Source organism: Erpetoichthys calabaricus, chromosome 3 (assembly GCF_900747795.2).
Source record: "Erpetoichthys calabaricus chromosome 3, fErpCal1.3, whole genome shotgun sequence".
Taxonomy (NCBI): domain Eukaryota; kingdom Metazoa; phylum Chordata; class Cladistia; order Polypteriformes; family Polypteridae; genus Erpetoichthys; species Erpetoichthys calabaricus.
The window spans coordinates 141,804,837-141,829,662 of NC_041396.2; the positions used below are offsets into that span (position 1 = coordinate 141,804,837).

General features: G+C 37.0%; 1 protein-coding gene across 1 annotated transcript in view; it reads left to right on the forward strand.

Annotated features, from left to right (window-relative positions):
• The first annotated feature begins 674 nt into the window (after window positions 1-674).
• Window positions 675-24,826, forward strand: part of cmtr1 (cap methyltransferase 1) — a 161,819-nt gene continuing 137,667 nt past the window's right edge. Inside the window, 7 exon segments of the mRNA XM_028791957.2 lie at window positions 675-1,126; window positions 6,318-6,449; window positions 6,995-7,158; window positions 11,834-11,992; window positions 12,591-12,683; window positions 24,464-24,535; window positions 24,631-24,725. Coding sequence (XP_028647790.1) covers window positions 6,326-6,449; window positions 6,995-7,158; window positions 11,834-11,992; window positions 12,591-12,683; window positions 24,464-24,535; window positions 24,631-24,725 — 707 coding nt within the window. The 5' untranslated portion in view covers window positions 675-1,126; window positions 6,318-6,325.

Sequence of the window (24,826 nt, forward strand, 5' to 3'; positions counted from 1 at the left end):
TTTGGCCCCTCATGGTATGAAGGGGCCTTCGTGTACTCAAGTGGCTGTGCTACATGATCCAAACACACAACTAAGATAATCAGTTTTTGCATCCTTTTTAGGTATTTCTTCAGAAACATAAGGGACACTAAAATCCTGTAGCATATTGTGAAAGAAATTATTATTATTATTTTCACTACATACATTTAGCTCATCTTACAGTAAGAGTTAATTTTGCTCAATGAAAAAGACTATGTTGAAGGAAATCATATATAATATTGATCTTCATTAACAACGACACACGTAACTATTGCCATAAATGTTTTACTCGGACACTAAAAAGGATATTATTGCTCTATCAGTGTAAAATAAATGACTTCACTCAATCGTAGCGATGCGTACAGTAGGAGCACAAAACACTAAAGGCACTCAATATCCCGTCATCCAAAGCGGCTGCACGTGCCTTCTTTTTTATTTTAAGCGCTAAAGAGCTGGCCGCGCAGAGTTATTTATATATCAATACAATGAAGTGTTTTGTAAATTGTGGGAATATAAATATGTGTTTTATAGTTCCATAATATTTTAATTAACATGTTTCTCTTAAATGAAGCGGTTTCATTCACTCACACATAAATGCATTCTGTACATAGAAAGCAGGCATATCTTTAGCAATCACTACTGTCATTCAAGTGCGCCAGACGACCGCAGAGGACCACAGTGACGCAGTATCGGAAAGCGAAAGTTATTCCTGTAAAAGTTATCAAACAGCTGGATAACGAGTAAATTGTATGGACTTGGGAATTAATATTATTCGGGCACACAGATCGACTCTACACACTGTAGAAATGAATATGGGCTGTAAAGCTCGGTCAAGTTTTCCAATCCCTAAGGAAAGAGATTTGTGAAGAAGAAGCTCGGCAGCCAAGCTGCGTTGTATGCGAGAAACGCTAGAACAGGACGCTGATTGAATCTGTGTCCGGGCTTGTGTTTTGCAGTCTTGTGCAAAAGTGCGAAATTGCAACGAGTCATCGGTATTTTGCAGAAGAATTCAAGCCAGTGAGTTTCATTTGTGTCCGATTCGCAAAGTGACAAACTGGCGCTTGTGTAGTTGTTTAGGAAGTGTGGTTTGGTCAAAGAAGAAAGGCAGGTAAATATTGTTTCAATATCGCGCTTTTTAACGTTGTTTGGCATTTATTATTTGAATGAGCAGGTTTAAGAACTAGCTACTGTAACCAGTAAGGTGCAGTACAAGACGTAAAATCTTTACTTGAATGAATAAGAGATTAGATTAAACGTGTATAAGAAATAAAAAGATTTAGGTAATGTGTAAGAAGCTAATGAAAATCAGCAAGTAAATAAAGTGTAGAGCTTGAGGCCACGATCTTTTCTTCTCTCTCCTTTTGTTGGCACGTTTAGTACCACGCACGACGAGTTAACATTCTTTCTCAGGGATAAATCATAAGGTTGAAGTGATGGGTGCTACTTCAAACTGTAAATCGTGCATTTGCAGGACAAGTTTATATTTTTCGTAGTTATCACGCTTACCATCATGTAATGTTTATGGGGTAGGCTTATTGATTCTTAACGTGTTGATTAGTTTGATTTGCTTAAGTTCTTGTAATAAAATATCCGTACAAGCATAAAACATGAAGACATTAGTAATCCTAATTCCCCAACAGTCTACGAATAACATAATTTTAACAAAAATACACGTACATACTTCATTTGGAGGCTTCTGTTGGCTTTTCGCTGTCAAGTCAGTGAAAATGTAAATCAAAAATTGCACATAGTTAAAGTATCCTGATATAGTTTTATAGTGTACTTAACAGTAATTTTTGAATGTTTAGAAGAAAAACACACATATCTCAAGACTTCACCTTATGTTTATGAAAGTGTTGGAGAATTTGATTCAATAAACAAACAAAAGACTTCTAGAATGGGGTACATAATAATTTTTGTCTTGAAAATGTTCACATACATATATACAGTTGTAGGTATTCCTTAAGGGGAAATGGGAATGAGAGCTTGGTGTTTATTCAAATTACATAGACTGGTATCTTTAAGGATTCATTATCCTGGGTTCAAATCCTATGCACAGTGACCATCAGTGTGGAGTTTGCACATTTGCGTTTTCCTGTCTTATCTAAAATGTGTGTGTTGTTTGATATCTGACAGTTTTAAAATATATAATGAAGTGGGTCATGCAATGAACTGGCATCATGTTCAGGGTGCTTTACAATTGATGCTGTTTTAGTAGCTTCAGGCCCCCACATCTGTGAGCAAGATAAAGAAAGTTTGAGCATGTTATGTCAATTGCACCAGAAAAATAGGGAGGCATGTAATTTGCAAACATTGTATTTAAACAAATGTTAAAGTATTTTGCTGAATATTTCTTAAGTGTGGCACAGTTCATTTGTGATAGAATAGATAATGGCTCCTTTATAAGACTTCTAAATTTTCTCAGCCTTTCCTTAAATACATTTTAGAATGAGACATAATTTAGTAATGTTTTAACACTTAAAGGCGTATAATTTATATGTACTCCGCTATCAAAGAGGTGCCTGCCATCTTTGTATTGTTATGCCACAACGAATATATTTTGGCAAGTAAATTTCTAGGATAGTAGTGTGTTCACTGTATTAGGTATATTATGAAAATCTTTGCAGTTTCCAAATTAAACTAGGAATACTGAGAATTGGTACACAATATACATAGAGTTATATCAACTAAACTTAGCTCTCAGTGAGCCCTTGTGAGATGAACCATTATGATTGTGGGACAACTATCAACAAAAAAATTTAGAGTGTGGCATATTTAAAAAATTTTGAGTATGTGTTTAAAATTTTGGGTCTACGTGTCTCAGCATTGATGAAGTACTGTGAAACAGTATTGCATGCTGTTTTGTTAAACGTCAATACGCTGCATATATTTGAATGTGTGTTTAATATTTTGGATCTGCATGCAAGGACATTGAGGGTTTATTGTGAAAAGTTTTGCATTGTTATTGTTTTTATTTACGTTCAATACTCAAGCATAGCATTGTTGAATGCAGTTTGGTTCTCAAATACATACAGAAGCTACTTACTACTTACAGAATACTTAATACAGAAGTAATTAGTACTTCAACCATTTTTTGGCATCATTTCAGCTTCATTTCATCTCAGTCTAGATTTACAGTTTTTAGAGAGGAACCATGGCTAATGAGGACAGGTTGAATAAAATGGTCACTGATATATGAACAGAGGATAAATTTGATAAGTGATTTTGGCTGAGGTTTCTTCTTTAGCAGTAGTAATATTACAGAAGCAGACATACTGTACATGACTCTTGTATATTTAACAAAAACAAACAAACTTGGTATTTATCCTTAGTAGAACTGATTTTTGGTACCAAGTTGATACCAAAGTTCTAAAAATGTAATGATACTATATACAGTTAGGTCCATAAATATTTGGACAGAGACAACTTTTTTTTTAAATTTTGGTTCTGTACATTACCACAGTGAATTTTAAATGAAACAACTCAGATGCAGTTGAAGTGCAGACTTTCAGCTTTAATTCAGTGGGGTGAACAAAACGATTGCATAAAAATGTGAGGCAACTAAAGCATTTTTTTAACACAATCCCTTCATTTCAGGGGCTCAAAAGTAATTGGACAAATTAAATAACAGGAAATAAAATGTTAATTTCTAATACTTGGTTGAAAACCCTTTGCTGGCAATGACAGCCTAAAGTCTTGAACTCATAGACATCACCAGATGCTGGGTTTCCTCCTTTTTAATGCTCTGCCAGGCCTTTACTGCAGCAGCTTTTAGTTGCTGTTTGTTTGTGGGCCTTTCTGTCTGAAGTTTAGTCTTCAACAAGTGAAATGCATGCTCAATTGGGTTAAGGTCAGGTGACTGACTTGGCCATTCAAGAATTTTCCACTTCTTTGCTTTAATAAACTCCTGGGTTGCTTTGGCTGTATGTTTTGGGTCATTATCCATCTGTATCATGAAACGCTGCCCAATCAATTTGACTGTATTTAGCTGGATTTGAGCAGACAGGTGTCTCTGAACACCTCAGAATTCATTCGGTTGCTTCTGTCCTGTGTCACATCATCAGTAAACACTAGTGTCCCAGCGCCAGTGGCAGCCATGCACACCCAAGCCATCACACTGCCTCCACTGCGTTTTACAGATGATGTGGTATGCTTTGGATAATGAGCTGTTCCACGCCTTCTCCATACTTTTTTCTTGCCATCATTCTGGTAGAGGTTGATCTTGGTTTCATCTGTCCAAAGAATGTTTTTCCAGAACTGTGCTGGCTTTTTTAGATGTTCTTTAGCAAAGTCCAATCTAGCCTTTCTATTCTTGAGGCTTATAAGTGGCTTGCACTTTGCAGTGCACCCTCTGTATTTACTTTCATGCAGTCTTTTCTTTATGGTATACTTGGATATCGATACGCCTACCCCCTAGAGAGTGTTGTTCACTTGGATGGCTGTTGTGAAGGGGTTTCTCTTCACCATGGAAATGATTCTGTGATCATCCACCACGGTTGTCTTCCGTGGACGTCCAGGTCTTTTTGCGTTGCTGAGTTCACCAGTGCTTGCTTTCTTTCTCAGGATGTATCAAACTGTAGATTTTGCCACTCGTAATATTGTAGCAATTTCTCAGATGGGTTTTTTCTGTTTTCGCAGCTTAAGGATGGCTTCTTTCACCTGCATGGAGAGCTCCTTTGACCGCATGTTGTCTGTTCACAGCAAAATCTTCCACATGCAAGCACCACACCTCAAATCAACTCCAGGCCTTTTATCCACTTAATTGATAATGACGGACTTGCCCACACCTGCCCATGGAATAGCCTTTGAGTCAATTGTCCAATTACTTTTGAGCCCCTGAAATGAAGGGATTGTGTTTTTTAAAAAAAAAAAAAAAAAAAAATGCTTTAGTTGCTTCACATTTTTATGCAATCGTTTTGTTCACCCCACTGAATTAAAGCTGAAAATCTGCACTTCATCTGCATCTGAGTTGTTTCATTTAAAATTCATTGTGGTAATGTACAGAACCAAAATTAGAAAAAAGTTGTATCTGTCCAAATATTTATGGACCTAACTGTGTGTGTGTGTGTATGTGTATATATATGTGTATATATATATATATATATATATATATATATATATATATATATATATATATATATATATAATTTTTTTTTTTTTTTTGGTTTTTGACTATCTGTAAGTACCATGCCTGATTGCAAATAGACAAATTACTGGGGAAGATACAATTATATGTGGGGATTTGGGCATGATTACATTTACAAACACCTTTCTAATGAAAGATTTTCTGCAGTTAGTGGCTCACATATGACTGGTGAATTTTTACAGATCTATTTGTATTATTTCAAATTCATTATTTTGTTTTTATACACTATATTTCTGAGTTTTCTTTTATTATGATAGCAGTTTTAAAGTATTTTTAAAAACCTTTTAAAATAATTAAAAAGCATTTTCAATGACCATAATTCTCATTTAGTTACTCCAGCCAACATGAAGTTAACACATAGTCTACATCGTAGGTGGCTGCTGACTTGATACAACACACAGTGCCTAAAACAAAGGTATAATGAAATATAATTATTACATATGGTATATAATATTTATGCTGTAACAATAAAGGGTGACAAAAGAGAAACTTTAATTTAATTTAGTCCTGAATGCTATTCATTGAGTACCTGCTTCTGTCTGCAGCACTCAAATGGTGTTCTATGCTGTGACATATTATATCAAGTCAGGTAGTGTCCTGCACACCTACTGTGTTGACCATTGTCTGCGATTTTCTTTTTTTAAATTTTGTGGTTAAACATTTATTTTATCACATTTAATTGATATGAGCAATTGAAGGCAAAATTATCTTAGATTGTTTTTATATGAAAACTCTTTCCCATCTCATTTTTGTGCAAGGCTGTGGTTTCAAGTGTTTCACTTGTTGGATGGCTGAAGTTTTCACCTGCTTATTTTAAGTAAGTATGTCAATGTCATAATCCTGCCATCCCATTGCAGAGCATACTCCTGCATGACCAAATTTTACTTGACAATCAACCTGACACATACAGTACCTCTTTTGAACATGTAGGAAAATACAAACAAAGGGGAATGTATGCATTAAACACAAATCCACTTATGATGCAGAAATACTCTTTTTGCTGTCTTGCGTTTCAGTTGAATTTTTACTTTAAAGTAATTATTAATTAGTCCTTTATGAAGTGAATTAGAATTTAGCAAGTGTATATTCTGTTTTATTTAGTAATTAGTAAATTGATATTACAAAGAGCATAATTTTTGTGCTTTGTTATCAGAACTAATAATGAAGAGGAAAGCAGATTTTTTTAGCAGTGTGAAGAAGCCAAGAACACAGATTGAAGAACTTGGACTAACCTTGAGCTCCACTTCAGATGATGAGCCACAATCTAACAGCCGTGTTAGCCAAGGTTATCTGCACCTCTTGCTTTCTGTCCAGTGCCTTCTGCTACAATTGAAATTGCACTGTTGTGTTGCCACTTCTTTTCTTAAATGTAAAATGTGTTGTTAAGAAGTGTATTTTTGAATGGATCATTGATTTGCAGAATTCTTTGTAATTCCTTCATTTAGGTCACACCAATCCTGGAGTTAAGAAAGTAGAAGCATAAAGCCAGCAGTAAAGCAAAGTTACCCTCCTTTCTAAAGCAAACCAAAATTGTCATATTCAGTAAAAACAGTCAGTTAATGGTGAAAATAATTATGAATTGGTGAAAAATGCAGAGGAGATCATAATTTTGCCTTAAGGTTAAATTTTTATGTCTGGTTTTTGTGCAGGTTTTAAAAAGGTTTTCAGTGATATGGGATGGTTAATTTTATTCAAGAAATTGTTAGTTTATTAGTGATAATGAATGAGCTCCATTAACATTTAATTGTAACTGTTACTTTTGATGTGGTTTTTATCATGACTTAATAAATCTCATATGTGTTAATTCTTATTTCTTTTGGTCATCCATAGATACATCAAGCAGTGATAGTGACTCAGGCAGTGATTTGGGAGAAAATCGACCTGTCTTCGGTTCTAGTGCACCATCTTTACAGAATGTATCAGAAATTATGTCTAATACAGAAGCGTCATCCAGTCGCTATTCTATGTATAACAGTGTTTCCCAGAAACTTATGGTATGATACTTGCATTTTTTGCTCGAAAAAGTTGTAATTTGAATGCCAGGATAGTTACTTTTGAAAAGAAATGTATGTGATCAGAATTTAATATGGAGTAGTTTCTATTGCAATTAGCTTCACTTTGCATTGACATTCTCTTTTCTAAAACAGACTGAAGTAGAGAACTTTAGAGAAACTACTGTGATTGGACACTTACATAAGTTACTTTAAAGGATATGTACAGTATGTTCAAGTTATTTCATCACAGTCAAGTTACATATTTATTTGCCACATAACATTTTGTAAGAAGTGAAGTATTTTTTTAAATTTGAAAAATATATTTCCTGTTCTTTCAGCTTTAAATGGAGCTGAAGGATACACAGGTTCATAAGTGATAGAAAAAGCCTTTAAACTTACCAAATATGTCTTCTTTAAAGCAGCAATGGTTTCAATTTAAGCAAACATGACTTCTGCATTTATGAGGCATCCTTTAGATAGAGTACGTTTTTTTTTTTTTTTTTTTTTATATAAGAATACATTTCCTGTTCATTTGTCCACTCACAGCTGCCTTCATGAGTGGAATTATGATAACCCACCTCCCCATCACCAACCCCCAAATTCGCTGAGCTATATTATGCTTAATGTCTTACTTTTGCTTTAGCAGTTCTGTTTTTTTCAGCTGAGGTGTTCTCCCGTGGCTTGTAACAACAGACTTATGTGCACTTAAATCATATGATTATTTTTCTCTAAGCTGTGCTGTCTTTTTGTCCATTACATTCTATGTTACTATTATACATAGCTTACAGAGCGAGTATCCCACCAACAAGCAGCATACTGAAAATAACACTTAGAGTTTCATTGTACTTTGTACACATAATAGTAAATCTGAACTGATTATACTGCATTGTATTTTAATAAAAGTATTATATTCTTGAAAAAGCCAAGCCAGCCTTTCCCTGTAAAAGATACCAACTTTTTTTAATGTAAAACTAGGGGGCTCTCCCCCCTGCTCGCTTTGCTTGCCAACCCCCATGTGGGCCCTACGCACTAGTCATTTCCCGGATTTGCCATTTGCGATGAATTGTGCTGTTCTTTTGGATAAACACGAATATCAATTCTGTCTTTGATATCTCCGTCTTTCGAAAGTATTATCACTGACAAATCATCATATGTTGGTTTATTATATATGCGAGTGTGATCATTCGGATTCATATAGAAATCCAAGAAAACTTCTTTGTCTGTGTTTTTCAGATAAATTTTGTGTAAAGTGTGATACTTTTGGACGTATGGATTTGTATCTATTATTGGCTGTCAAATTTCGAATACTTCTGATCATTTAACTCTTTCGATTCTATGTTGCATTGCATCTCCGTGATCATAAATATAAACCTGACCAAATTGTTTTTTTTTTTTTTGTTTTAAATTAAACTTGTAGTAGCTTTAATTGTTGTGGGACCATAGATTTTCATAGCATATGGTCCTGAATCGTGTAAATCTATGTTTTGAGCATTGAATGATGCGAACATGAACAGATTATTTTAGATTTGGATATTTTGCCTGTAGTGTTTCACCAAATAACAAATCTTTTATTTCTCGCGGATACGCCTCTTAATTGGGAAGAAGCACTACTTTTCCAGGTGGCAACACAAATTAGATGATCTACAAGTCTCTGACTTAATATCTACATACTTCTGTCATATCACCTTTGTCCATATATTCAATCTCTTTTTGCTGCTTCGTTATTTCACCGACTAATAATTTCTGTTTGTGAGCGCTAATGCCATCTTTACTATCAGTTTTTTGAGACTTTCGAATTTTAGTACTTTCATAATCTCAAACCTGCTCTGCATGTGTATCACGCCAACGTTTTTGAACCTCTTTACGATGTTCTACTTTGTCTTCTGTTCTTTGTCTTTTCTTCTTCTACTCTTTGTCTTTTATTTCTTCCTCCGCTTGGACCTGGTAGGTTTTCAACTCCACTTGGTCCGGGCTGATTATAACTTTCCTTGTTTTCCGAATTTGCACTTTGATTATTATTGTTCTTTTTTTTAATTCTTTTCTCTCCAACGCTTTTGGCTCTCTTTTTGATGCGCTGCCCTTTCTTCTTCGCTTAGTCGTTGACGTTTCATCTAGAACGTATAAAATTATTGTCCAGAAAAGGACTACATCGAAGAAAACTAATGGCTTGTATCTCTTGTATTAAAATGAGGAAAATGTAAAAATTTATAAGAGCGGAGAGCACAGGAACTGTGTCTGACAATAGCATTCACATGAATGAGAGGTGAGTGGACCGTGTGCATGGTTAAATCTCTTGGCACAAAGTCTCATTTCGTGGAACTTGAAATTATCTCTCTGAAAAAGTCTCGTCTTGTCCCAAAATTTTTTTTTTTTATAATAGCGAGATTTGTTTCTCATGCTGAATATATGGTAATAAAGAATTGAGGGCAACAGGTTTGAGTAAGTAAACTCAGTGACACTTACTCATACCAATCAGATACAAATACAGATCAAGCAAAACTTATGCAGGCTATGGTGCTGTGAGTAAGGAATGACAATTCTGTGCTATAACTGTACCTACGTTAAAACATCAGTCTTGAAATTACTAAACTAAAACCTGACTAAACTTGGGTAAATAGGCATTGCTAAATTGACCCCAGCCTGTGTGTGTATGTGTTCACCCTGTGATGGACTGATGCACTGTTTTGAGGTCATTTGTGTACTGTGCCTGATGCATGCTGCTGCCCTGCAATCCTTCCCTGAAGGAGTAGGCTAGGAAAATAGATAGATGTATGCCTGTAACCAGGGCTTCGTGCTTCGACCCACTTCAATCTCCAATGGTTAGCTCCTTGCCTCTTCAATTTCATATGCCAATGTCTATGCACTCAGTGGGATCCCCACTATCTTGAAGGGAAAAGCGGGGTAGTTGTGGACTTAAATGTCATGTAAAATTTAATAATGCATCACAAAGACAGCTAAGATGCCAACACCACAGATTACCATAAGTAATTTGGTTCCACATCAAGTACTGCCTATAATGTCACTTCAGTATTTTTTGCATGCTATTGGCCTACTCAATAATCTGTCTCACTGAAGCACACACATCCATTATCAATCCGACAGCAGCATATATATATGCAAAATAAGAAATAACCTTTATTATAGTGAAATAATATAGGCAATTTTCATGTGTGATATTTTTCCATTAGCTACTATCTAGTTGTTCACAGAACAGAGAGCATAATTCACATCTGGTCATCTCCATTTAATAATGACAATAACATTTACTTTCCGAAACCTCTGAGTTTCCGAGGTGAATCCATGCCCTCGGTTTGAAAGTTCACAGTGGTGGAGGCCACAGTATAGTTCACAGCCTGTCCCATTTTAAAATGGCTGAATTGTACCACTTTTTGCTTTTTAACTTCTTAGATGGCCTTGATACACTGTTCTGTAATATGAATGTAATCTCAAGATGCAGATCAATACTCTGTATCATTTTTTTACTTGAAAAATTGATGTTTTCAGTAAGTTTTAAGGCTTTTTCTATCACCTCTGGACCTGTGTACATTTTAGCCTCATTGTAAGCTGTAGGAACAGAAAAAGGTATTTATAAAATGTATATAAAACATCTTACTTTAGAACAAACTTTCATGTGGGAAATTAATATATACCATGATCGTGAATCGATAATAAAGGGATAATAACTTGAAAAACGAGAAATATCTCCCTCCTCCACACACTTCTTTGTTATAAATTGTTTAACAAAATAGGTTCTTAATAATCTACATATTTAAATGATGTTTGTGAGTGTGCATTGAACTGGCTGTCCTCATAGGATTTGGTTTTTGCCTTTTGCCTTAAACTACAGATATAACTTACAGCTACCTAGAACAACAAAAAAGCTGGTTTGGAGAATAGTGTAGGTTAACTGAATGCGTAAAAATGAAACCCTTAATTCTAACAGAACCAATGCTGTTTTTTTTTTTAACTGCTTTTGCCAATACAGCAATTGTGCACTTTCTAATACATTTGTCTGTTTATGTTAATCTTCGCTGACTGTTTGGGATTATTTATATATCCATCCATTTTAAAGAAATTATTTAATATAAAATGTAGGTAATCAATGACCAAAACCTGGATTTGTACATTTTTGTAAGAAACACCTAAGAATGAATTCAATTCAGGTTATATAAGTGATTGTTTTTTGAGCAGTTAAGTGATTGTGTAACATTTAGATATTTCCCCCCACTGTAAGTCTTTATGAAATATATGGGTATTTTCTTATTTAACTAAGACAGTGATTGAAATTCTAGTATTTTAATTATTTCTAAATAAAGTCGAGGTTTTTGCCTATTAATATTTTTCACATATTAAGATATTGTAATTGTTTTTTATAAACACATTTATGTTTGATGTTAGTATTTTTCTTAAGATTTATAGATATTTGGCATAAAATATGATAAATTCAAGGTGTCTCTATGACAGGTTAATATAGCGTCCTCCAGCTAACTGTTAGCAAATGTATGATTAACTTCTGTATTGTAAATGTAAACAATAACCTTTCATTATTTAAAATCAGTAAGTGAAATGTTTTCTTCAAAGTTTTAAATAACTTTAATAGAATTCTTTATGTAAGTAATATATTTAACACAATTTAATAATTATATTTTGTTTCACTCTTGTTTTTGATATACAGGCCAAAATGGGTTTTAGGGAAGGAGAAGGTCTTGGAAAGTATGGACAAGGCCGAAAGGAAATTGTTGAAACATCTACACAGCGTGGTAGACGTGGTCTGGGGCTCATTCTGAAGGGTTTTGAGGGAGATCTTAATGTAGACTGGCAGAATGAACCAGAGGTATATTTTCCTGTGCAGTCTGATGAATGTGTTCTGGCTTTCAAGTGTTATCTATGTTAAACTATAGCAAAATATTTATAATATCAATTATGATTCTGAATTATCCATGTAGAGGTGACTGTAAGTGTGTACATGAGTGTACCCTAGAATGGACTGTACCATTATAATAAGGAACCATTATAAGATCCAGCTGTACTGGTCTGAATGGGAGATGATTGTACAGATAATAGATGATTTTTTTGTTTATTATTTGCATTCATAACTTTTAATTAATCCATATGTGAACCAAAAGTCTTTGAAATTTTATAAAAACACTTAATTTATATAGGATAACAATGATAATTTTGTTCCTAATGGGAAGTTCATTGGAGTTTGCAGACATATATATCCAACATAACTGGAAGCGATTTGAACAAGCACAAATGCTTTCCTTGCACTTTACAAAATCGTCTGAAGTCAAATAAATGCAATCAGTCTGTCTAAAATTTAGAGGACCATGCATTAAAGGTAATCTGAAGTTATTTTGTATGCTATATTTAGGTCTTACCAATTTTTTTTTTCCTCATTTGTTCCTCCAACACCTCCCAACCCCTCATAGGCAAGTGCTATTGAGGAACTTGAGTGGTTCCCAGAATGTACAGCAGAGTTTCCAGATGCTGCAGAGCTCAGGGAATGGATGACTGTTGGTAATGTAAGTAAAATTATGTAAGGAAAAACTGTTGAGTATTTGTTGTGAGGTTTATTGTCATAAGTGCATTGTTTTCCATTTACAAGCTAATTACTTTTTAATGCTCTTCCATACAGAGAAAAGGAAGAATCTAAACAGTTCAGGCAAATGTATGAGAGCAGATCTTGCAGTCCTTAAAATGTAAAAAGACTTGCAACTAATATTTAACTAACTTCCAGCAGAAGTTGATTATATATACTTTTATATTTAGATGCATTGGTCTAGAAAGGTTGTATGAGTAGAAAGTTATACCAATTAGTACATTCTCAAAAATGAACAATAAAAAAATACTCGAGCAGTAAATTGAACAGTTACTGGTATTTGTATGTCAAACATATACAGTATCTAACTTGAACTCCCCATCAGTTGGGGTCAGTTGTTTTTGAGCAGCAGTTGTGCTGAGTCATTTGAGTCTTTTTAAAGCCACAAGTTTATTACCAAATGTGTACCCAGTTAAGTTAAGAAAAAATAATCTAAGTTACATTGTTAAATCCTATCTTAGTATGTACTGTATGTTTATGAATTATATTTTTTGTACTGTACATTTATTTGTTTACACACACATTTTGTAATTAGTTCCACACAACATGGAAAGAGGTTTGGTGGCTGCCACCCATATACTTGAATTTTGCTGGAAAACGGGAAATGATGTGGAATTTCCCAAGATTGGTCTGTCAATGGAAAAGAGCAAGGATTAGTGCATTCTGCCATCCCCTGGTTTGGTGAGGAGTTTTGAGCCTTTTAGCTGCCTCCCATGCACACGTGTGGGACATGCCCCCCGCCCTCAGCCCAGACCCATTGGTTCGGGCGTTCCTGACTGAAGGTTGTGAACCCGAGAAAGAGCATCAGTGTTGGCATGATGAGAGCCCTGTCTGTGAATGAACGAAAACTTATAAGGCTGCACATCTGAAAACCACCTTGTGACTTGAGGGTTTGACTCTTTGTGCAAAGCCGTCCACTGTAAAGGTGCATGGTCTGTGACCAAGGTGAACTCCTGACTCAGTAGGTAGTACCGCAGCTGTGTAATTGCCCATTTGAACGCCAGGGCTTCCCACTCCATGGCTGCATACCTGGTTTCCTGTTTCAGCAGTTTCCGGCTCAGGAACATGACTGGGTGTTCCACACCATCAATGCTTTGGGTTAACACAGCCCCCAGGCCTCGAGGAGGTCATCCACTCACAGCATTGGGTAAGCGTCAAACTGTGAAACTTAATTAAGCCTCCGGAAGTCATTGCAAAACCTCCAACTTCTGTCAGGCTTACTGACCAAGACAATAGGACTGGACCAGGGCTATAACTCTCCTCTATCATATCTAGTTCCAGCGTACGCTTGATCTCTAGTTCCACTTCAGCTCTTTTTTTACTCAGGGAGTCGATATGAGCTTTCTTGTACGACCACCCCTGGTTCAGTCACAATGTCATGTTCAATCGGTGAGCTTCGTCCTGACTTCTCACTTACCACCTCCGGAACTGACAGGATAGCTGCTTCCAGCTCCTGTCTCTGTTGGGCAGTGAAATTAGATCTGAAGTTAAAATCTGATTTGTGAGCAAAGAGGTTATGGGGCTGACCGGTGGAGGGTTCAGGTTCCCTATCCTTTCACGGCTTCAGAAAATTAATGTGGTAAACCTGTTAGCTCGGTTGACGATTAGGTTGCTTCACCAAATAGTTGATGACCCCCCTCCTTTCTTTTAATTTTGTAAGGCTCTTGCCAATGGGCCAATAATGTAGAGTGGGAGGTGGGAACGAGAACCATGACCTGATCTCCAAGGCGAAATTCCCTTAGAGATGTGCCACGATCATACTGACGGGCCAGCGCTGCTTGAGCCTTTTCCATGTGTGTTTTTAATAATTTTTTCCAATCTATCACGAAACTGCACGATATATTCTAGAATGTTTGTGGCCAGAAGTGCCTCTTCTTCCCAGCCTTCTTTTAGAATATCCAAAAATAGCCGGGGTTATCGACCGTATAATAATTCAAATGGGGAAAATCCCGTGAAGGCTTGTGGGATTTTCCTACAGGCAAAAAGGACAAGGGGGAGGACGTGATCCCAGTCCCTCCCATCCTCATTGACCACCTTACGAAGCATTTGTTTGACAGTTTGATTGAACCGCTACACTAGACTATTGGTTTGAGGATGATATGCCAATGCCATCTTTAAATGCTTTATATTAAGTAACTTGGCAACTTCCTTAAATGTTCCTGAGGTAAAAGGTGTCCCTTGGTCTGTCAGGACTTCCTTAGGAATACTGCCTCGTGCAAAGACCCCTTCTAACTCCCGTGTGATAGCTTTGGTGGTAGCTGTGCAGGAACAGCTTTGGGAAATTGGGTAGCATAATCTACCAGGACCAATATATATTTGTGTCCTCGAGCCAAGGGTCCTAGGCGTCCTACCAGATTGACCCCGATCCATTCGAATGGGACATCAATAAGGGGAAAAAGAACTGGAGAAGCACAGTCCTTCCCAGGAATTTGCTGTAATTGACTCTCCAGACAGGATGTGCAAAAATGGCGAACCTCCTCATTTATTCCTGTCCAGTAGAATCTGAGCTTGATCCACTGCAGGGTTTTTTCAGTGCCCAGATGGGTGTGTGCTAGTTCACAAACCTGCCGCCGGTAGGTTTGTGGGACTATCAACAGTGACCTTACCTCCCCATTGTGTTAGGCTACCCGATACAGAAGGTTGTTTTTTAATAGAAAGTGAAGCCCTTGTGGCATGGGATGTAGAGTGCGATAGCCATTCACCAGAACTACTGCATTTTTAGCAAATTTAAGGTGGGAGTCATTCCATTGTTCCCTTTTAAATAAAGCCAGTGTCATCTTAATCTGGAAGTACAACTGAGAGAGCTGATCTGCAGGGGTGTGGTTTCCTCCCATTCTGCCACCGTGCTGGGTGATGATGTCTCATAAGGCAACGGTCCAGGAGTCTCCACATCACTCAGCGGAGCTGCATCGCTGCTCTCAGCTGTCTCTGTACACGGCATGGAGGCAGCTTGGGACGTATTTTCTCTGTCAATTAATAGGCCCAATCTTTGATTAGGAGTAGATAGAGTGAAACCGCTTTTACTATTAGACCAATCTAGCCCAAGTATCACTGGGTAATGTAGATTTGGATGGACTGCCACCGTAAATTTTTTTTGCGTTCTTTCTTATGCAATGAAACAGAGGGCAGACTGTATGAGCGAATATCTCCGTGAATACAGGTCAGATTGGTCTTTATTGTAAGCCACTGTCGCAGTAATATGAAATGGCGAGCAACAATGGTGACGTTACTGTCGATATCTATTAGGGCTGGTACCTTATATCCATTTATACTTGCCACTCCTACATAGGGGTTTGGTAAGAGACTAGACAAAGCACACCACCCTGTCCTCTGTGTAACGGCGCCCACCCCCAAGCACCAGACATGGACGCGCAATCGGAGGCTTCGGCGCTTGATCCAAATGGTAATGACGGAGTTGAAAGTTAGGGACACATCCTGTTGGTTCCATAGCACAACTGTCTGGTTCTCCCAGAGTGTGAAGCTGCCCTATTCTTTTGAATGACCTCTGAGGTAGAGCAGGTTTTTAATCGATCATCCCCAAGCCAACTGGGCGAGATATTCAAACAGGGCATTCAAAAGAAAGAAACGGGTGATTTGTTCCACCACCTTCCGGGCATTATTTCCCTTCAGCCTTAGCCAGTACCCGAGTCTCGCCCATAGGTCATGCACCTGAGAACAGGTTGACCGCTCTGGGTCAAATCTCCATAATAATACTTTACTCACCTGCTGGCCCAGGGCTCCCCCACCTTTTCCAAAAGCCTTTGCCTTTGTGGGTCTGGGAGGGGTAAACTCCTCCTCCGAGATCGCGTAGCAAGTCTCCAGGATGTCCCCCGTCCAGCATGGCTCATTTCTGTGGGCCCCATCCTACTCTTCCCGTGGACTGTATTATATACTGACCCATGGGCTGGAGCTTGCATCTGGTCCTCTTGACCCGCACCCTGTACTTGGCCACTCGAGCTCGATACTCTCCCACCTCAGCCCAGAAGGGTTGGAGTTCCATTTTCAGGTCCGGCTCCTGATTCTTCCTAGAGTTGTTCATCCTGCCAATTACGCCACTGTAATTAGTTACACAAAACATGGAAGTAGGTTTGGTGGCAGCCGTCCGTATACTTGAATTTGGCTGCCAAAATAAGCAAAGGTTGTGGTTCAATGTTACAGATTTCAGTCCAGAACAAGAACAAAGCAAACAAGCAAACTTGGTGGTTACAGTATATATGGAAAACAGGAATGACATCCTCGGGGATGGAACCGGAAGTGACATCATCGGACCCAAGTGGAATTTCCCATGATCAGTCTGTCAATGGAAAAGAGCAAGGATTACTGCACTCTGCCATCTCCTGCTTTGGTGACAAATTACCATCTTTTGAGGAAATTAGGAAAATTTCTGTAGTGCCATCTGTATTGATGTGCTTCCAATAAACAAAAAAATAAAGAAAAATAAAACATTTTCCAATGTTGTTCTAGCGTGATATCAGCATGTAAAATGGTTGTTGTTATATTAGATTGACATTCATTTTTTTATCATTATAAAGTGCAGTACATCCCAAGATTTTATTGAATGATTATGTAATACATACATATACACACTCAAACACAATATATACAATTTTTTCAGTGGTATTTTAGTTGTTCTGCTGCATCTTTTTTAAGAGACAGCAATCTGTGCATATATAGTGTTACCTTTTGTAGCAATGTGTAGCAGTGATGCTCTAATCAATTGGCTGCTTGATTAGTGATAAGTAAATTAGCCGATCTCAATAAATTATTTTTTTTCTGATTTGACTTTTCTAAGCATTACTGTAATTTATTATAATAATTAAGGAACTACACGTGTCATTTTGATACTGGAACTTCATGTAAATGGGGAGTGGCCAATAAACGTTTAGGAGAGTTTAAAGACAGTATTTGATTTTGCATTAAAAAAGTGGAGTAATAAACTGCTAAAAGGGAATCTTAGGAGTCATCCTATGTATGGAGAGGTATGACAGACATAAATGTTGTTCACCTAAAGTTGAAGTTCAAAAATGTGAGGTGTATCTTCTAAAGAGATTAAAAGAGAATGAGTTTAGACCTTTTTCATTTTTCCTTGCAATTAAAAGTGTATTAATAGGGAGTGAGGTTGTGTTTAATACAGCAGCTCACATTTTTAATCAGAAACAGAGCAGCCATTGCTGCTTAGTATACAACAGGCTTGTTTGCATAAAAGTCTGTGTCAGTTTTACGTGTAAATTTGTTAAGCAAGTTGGCCTTGTACCTTCTTAATAAAAATGAATATTCTATTAGAATTGTGGTTTGAAATTATGGAAAGCATTTTTTGGTATAGCATGTGTGTTAGGAGTAAATATTTTGTATACATATTTTATTAGTTTGCAAAACTAGTAGCGGTGCTACCTGTTAAAAATTTGTAAAAATCTAAGTGTTCAATGTAGACCTGAGCGTCAATATTTGCACTGCATTATCTAATGGAATTTATTTTGTATTGCATATAGCAGGGGTGGGCAAAGTCATTCCTGGAGGGCCGCAGTGCCTGCAGGTTTTTGTTCTAACCCAATTGCTTAATAAGAAGCACTTATTGCTCTAGAAACACTTCTGCTTCATTTTAGTTGTCTCCCTCATGAAGATTTTGATCCCTTATTGCTTATTTAAGTCTTAAACAGCTGCATTCTGTTTTTAATTGCTCCTTATTAGCAATAAGATGCAAATGACAAAAGAAACCAGCAGTTATCCATTTTGCTTGTTACCCTTTACACCTGTGTGTATTTATCGTGCATTTTTTTAAAATTTTATTTTATTTTATTTTTTGGTTTAATTAAATACTTGGAAGGAAAGAGAAGAGAAAAAAGTGAAGGATTGAGAATTACCCATCCATTTTACACTTCAAAGTATTTGGATGATATCCTTAGAATGGAAAAAAAAATCTAGGATATGAGAATGACTTGACATAGCAGAGTTAAAGCACCAATAAACCATGAAATTATTGGCAAGGATTGTTTTCTAATTAAGCAACTGGGTTGGAACAAAAACCCGCAGCCACTGTGGCCCTCCAGGAATGACTTTGCCCACCCCTGGCATATAGTAATAAAGTGCATTGCATTTATTATTCCAAAATGTGATGCTGTTGTAGTAATACGATTTGATTACAGCAAATATTTACCATACCATACCATTTTTATTTGTTAAGCGCTTAAAAACACAGCATTACAACTGACCGAAGCGCTGTACAGTAAAACAAGCAAGACTAAAAGCAAAATATTAAAAAAACAAACATTAAGAGAGAATTAAAACAGACACTAAAAAACAGGTCAGGGGACCCAATAAAACAGAGAAATAGCAAAAAGCAAGTGGAAATAAGACAGGTTAAGAATTAAAAGCCAATGTGAAGAAGTGCGTTTTTAGGTGTGATTTGAATGTGGCGACTGAAGCGGCTTGCCTAACCACTAAAGGTAAGGAGTTCCAGAGCTTGGGTGCACAGACAGAAAAAGCCCTTTCACCACGAGCTTTAAAATGTGCCTTGGGAACGGTTAGGAGCAGCTGATCTGCGGATCTAAGAACACGAGGGGGATTGTGACGATGGAGCAAGACACTCAAGTAGGCAGGGGCTAGACCATTTAGTGCCTTATAGGTTAAGAGGAGTATCTTAAAATCAATTCTGAAGCTAACCGGCAGCCAGTGTAGGGTTTTTAAAATCGGTGTAATGTGTTGGCTTCTGCTGCTTCCAGTTAAAAGTCTTGCAGCCGCATTTTGAACCAATTGGAGTCTCGAAAGAGTGGCTTTACTAATACCATATAGGCAGGAATTAGAATAGTCGAGCCGGGACGTAATGAATGCATGGATTACTGATTCCAGGAGGTGGTAAGGCAGAATTGGTTTGAGTTTGGCAATTCGCCTGAGATGGAAAAAGCAGGATTTTACTGTGCTGTTGACTTGAGCATCCATTTTCAGGACCATATCCATTTTGATTCCAAGATTGGAAACAGACGAAGTTACTGGAATGGGAAGAAAGTCGAGGTCAAGGGGTAGGGTCTGTTTGCGGTCGGGACTAAAAACAATGACCTCGGTTTTTGAATCGTTCAGGTGAAGGAAGTTTACAGCCAGCCAGTCCTTAATGTCAGATAAGCAGTCGAGAAGAGGTTTAGTGGAGTCAGTTGACTTGAGGGAGAAATAAATTTGGCAGTCATCAGCATATAGGTGATACGAGATTGCATGTTTTCTAAAAATTGCACCTAAAGGCAGGATGTAAATTGAAAAAAGTAGTGGCCCCAAAATGGAACCCTGGGGGACACCACATGGGAGTGGGACTGATTCAGATGAAAAATCATCTAGCATGACTCTAAGAGTCCTGTTGCAGAAATATGACCTGAACCAGTCGAGGGCTAAGCCAGATACACCAACCCAGGATTCGAGTCGGGAGATCATGATGTCGTGGTCGATTGTGTCGAAGGCAGCAGATAAATCGAGAAGAACCATAATCACGTAGGGTCCTGAGTCCAATGCCAAAAGGACATCATTTAGGACACGTAAATGCGCGGTTTCTGTGCTGTGTTGGGGCCTAAAGCCTGACTGAAAAAAATATTTGATGCACCATTTGTTGGAATGATAAGTTCAATGCATTTTATTCCTACAAATGTTTTATGTGCCATCTGTTGGAATGACAGAAACAGCAACTGGATGGACACTGACACATACACACTTGTCCTTTTATTTGGGTGGATCTTGTAAGGGAATTTTATTTATTTTAATATTTTGTCACTGAACAATAAACCAACAGAATTTCATTTTGTTAATAAAAAAAATGAACTGGTAACACCTATATTTTTCTGTTAATTTTTAAAACACCATTTTAATATAGAATATTCTACATGCCTTATTATGCAGGGTCTAAATGTATAAAAATATAAATTATAAAAATTTAAGCTGCTGTTCATTTATTCCAAAAAAAGTAGGTAAAAATGTACCCACTCTATCAACATTGGTTAACCCTGAAATAAAAAGTTCTAAATCGGAAATAGAGTTCTGAAGAGGAGTTAAGAAGTAAAATGAAGCCACACCTGATTGGTTATGCATTGAATAAAGGCTTACTCAAAATTTTGTCTGTGTACTTAGCTCTGTATTCAATAGTATTTAACCTCGGATTACCAGCAATCTGTGATCCACATCTTAGTTAAAACATAGTCCGATTGTAGGACATGTTCTAAGGCGTTTTGATAATCATGTGTTCTGGTCTTCTTTAACTTTTCAGCATTCATTTTATGGAAGTCAGTAGGTGTTCAGTCCTTAAGATATTTCTGTATATATAATCTTCCAACAACAGATAGGCAATATATTAATAAACTAGCAAAATACCCGCGCTTCGCAGCGGAGAAGTAGTGTGTTAAAGAGGTTATATACATATATATTCATATACATATATATACATATCTACATATACACATAACTACATATACATATATATATATATATACATACATACATAGTGTGTTGTAACACGGGCTGTGATTATTACATGGGAGGGAGATGACAAATCACAGCTTCCCACTTTCTAATCGGGCCTGTGATTGGTGCTTTGACTGATGCCCAGATCCCACAGTATTTCCCCTTAGGAGAGGCGTTAGGCAAGTGTAATTGAATAGCGGTGCTGCAAGTTTAGCTTTACACCTGTTTTTAAGGCTTATTGACTGAAAGGGGCTTTCATGAAAAAAGTTAAGGCTTTGCTACAGGATACACCCTCCACAAGTTAAGGAAGTAAAAATAAAGGTATATATTTCTGTTTTATTTAAAACTTTTAAGTTTGTATGCGGGCGGTATGGTGGCGCAGTGAAAGGTGCCAGTTAGGAGACCCGGGTTCGCTTCCCTGCGTGGAGTTTGAATGTTCTCCCCGTGTCTGTCTGGGTTTCCTCCGGGTATTCCGGTTTCGTCCCACAGTACAAAGACATGCAGGTTAGGTGCATTGGTGATTCTAAATTGTCCCTGGTGTGTGGGTGTGTGCGCCCTGCATTGGGCTGGCACCTTGCCCGGGGTTTGTTTCCTGCCTTGTGCCCTGTGTTGGCAGGGATTGGCTCCTGTATTTAGGATATAGCGGGTTGGCTAATGGATGGATGGACAGTTGTATGCATAGACCCATTTGCCCATTTTCGTTTTTTTTCATTCTTCAGTAATATTTCAGCAAACCCGGAGCTTGTCAGTTCAAATCCTGGTACTGACACCACTGTGTGACCCTGAGGAAGTCACTTCACCTGCCTGTGCTGCAAAAAACAAAAGTAATGTAACAAATTGTACCTCAGATGTTGCAAGTTGCTGGAAAAAAGGCATAAGTCAAATAGATAAATATGTATTATACACATAGGAACTATTCATTTCTTTTCAGTTAAGTTATCTGCAGCAAACCTTTATAAATGAGGGTTTCTCCTTTTTAGATAGTGCAAACTGTTTCTTCATTGAGGTTTTCTCTTGGAGAGCTTTTTTCATTTCTTTGAAAATTAAAGCAGCAGCTGCCAAAATATGTAGCTTTCTTATTAATTTTTCAACATTGTGTAAAATAACTTTATAAAGTAACATAGTAAAGCTGCAAGATTAATTTCTTTTCAATAAAGTCAGGCGTTAGGCAAGTGTCATTGAATAGCGGCACTGCAAATTTAGTTTCTTTTCAATAAAGTCAGGCGTTAGGCAAGTGTCATAGAATAGCGGCGGCGCTGCAAGTTTAGTTTCTTTTCAATAAAATCAGGCGTTAGGCAAGTGTCATAGAATAGCGGCGGCGCTGCAAGTTTAGTTTCTTTTCAATAAAGTCAGGCGTTAGGCAAGTGTCATTGAATAGCGGCACTGCAAGTTTAGTTTCTTTTCAATAAAGTCAGGCGTTAGCCAAGTGTCATTGAATAGCGGCGCGTGATTGAATAGCGGCACTGCAAGTTTAGTTTCTTTTCAATAAAGTCAGGGGCGCTTTGCAGTGCAGCGGCGAAGTTCTGCTTTTAAATTTTTATTAAGAAGAAAAGAAAACCTTTTTAAACTGAGGGAAAATATACCAATAACAATTTGTTAAGGATCTGTTTTTTTGTGAAGCTGCCTTTACACAGCCTGTCCGCTGTTTTATAAATGAACGCCATATAAGGCCGTCCTTTCTCCTTCACAGTCAGTTCACGTGATTACGTGTGAGGCGTGATGACGCGATACGCAACCTCGCCTCCCACGGCCAGCGAGCTACCGTCCATTACTGTATATGGACAAAAAAGAGGTTCCAGTTATGACCGTTACGCTTTGAATTTTGAAATGAAACCTGCCTAAGTTTTGTAAGTAAGCTGTAAGGAATGAGCCTGCCAAATTTCAGCCTTCTACCTAAACACACACACACACACAGAGAGAGAGAGAGAGACAGTCAGTCAGTCCTTTCTTTGTCTTTTATTAGTATAGATGTAACCTGTCTAACTTCCCTCCTCTTCAATCAATATTTCACATATTTGGATTTTTAAGCTTCCAGAAGAAAAAGTACTTTTTACTGTTAACAGATAGGAATGCATGATTGTTCTAATTTCAGTTTTATTTTTCGAAGTTAACTTTTCTAGTCATGCCTGTCTGTCTTTGCTCAGAAATGTTGTTGTCTTATTATGAATTAAACGCAAGTCAACTCAAAGTAACCTTTGCTGGATCAGTACTACCAATGGTTGCACTTGTCTCGGAAAACAAGCAAGACCAATTACTTGCTGAACATGCCAATGTTATAAAGAGTGCTATATAGTCTTTCTATAGTGACTAAAACAAAACAAAAAACCCATGAGAATCCTTATCAAACACTCCCAACTAAACTAAAACATTTTGTTGACCTCAATACGCAGTCATTGAACAGTTTTCCCCACTACTTATATCTCTGGCTCATCCGAAGCTGCTTGAAGGAGGAGAGGTTCTGTGTCTTTAGTGCCTCTTGTATTACCAGAACTATTTAAATATGTGTATATGGAATTAAACAAACATGGACTCTGATATATTGTTTTAAATAAAATGTAAACAACAAATGTAAAGTCTTTGTGGGAAACATTGTTGTATAGGTAATAAGGAGCTCTATGTATTCCATCTGGAAAAAGTAAATGTAAACAGTTATGTTTTGTAGTTGTAAGGTGCCTATGCATGCTGTTTCCTTTAGAAAGGTGACAAATTTATTTAAAGTTTGTTTTTGAATCTGATTGTAGTATGTAAAATATTTTGTACAATTTCTACAACCATCGGTAGGTCAAGCAGTTATACAAAAGTAATGAACGAATATGTGTAGTCTTGAGGTTCTCTAAAGGAGTAAGTCTCCCCTCCAGACCACTTTGAACATAATTGTTCAAACACAATTTATCTTTTGTGCAGTTATGCAGTCTCTTGTACATAACCAATAAAAGACAATACATCAAAGTTCTTTCCCTTAAAATACCATATACTGAAGAACTGAACAGATGGCAATCAGCATTCTTACTTTGTAGGCTGCAAGTAATTATATGCAATACTGTACCTGTCTGAACTCAATTCTAAATTTTTAAAATAACTAATGAGCTTAAGTCCTCCTTACAACAGATTTTCACATATTTCAATAAAGTATATGTATTAATTTATTGTTATCCACTGCGTCATGTTCCAAAAAAAATACAAGTTAAACGTGAGCAAATATTTAAATTTCACAATATTAGTTTACAATGTCTTTTTTTATACAAGAAATTAAAATTTTCTGTTTCATAGAGGAAGATGGAGATTGATGATGAAACTGAATTTTGCAAGGAAGACCTGTTGCACAAATTGTTACGCTGCAAGGTGAGTGTCATATATATAGCTTTCCTGCTTTGAAGTTTCTGACTGTATAATACTAGCCTATATTGTTTTTCCCTGTCTTTTCCTGTTTTTAATAGAGTGTATTTGATGAGTTGGAAGGAGAAGAGATGCGTCGTGCTCGGACACGAGCCAATCCTTATGAAACTATTCGTGGAGCCTTCTTTTTAAACAGGTGAAGTTATTTCATACGTATACTTTTTGCTATTGATTTTTTTTTTTAATTTGGGCATGTTAATATATGTTTTTTCCTTTATTAAGCTGATTTGGTTTATT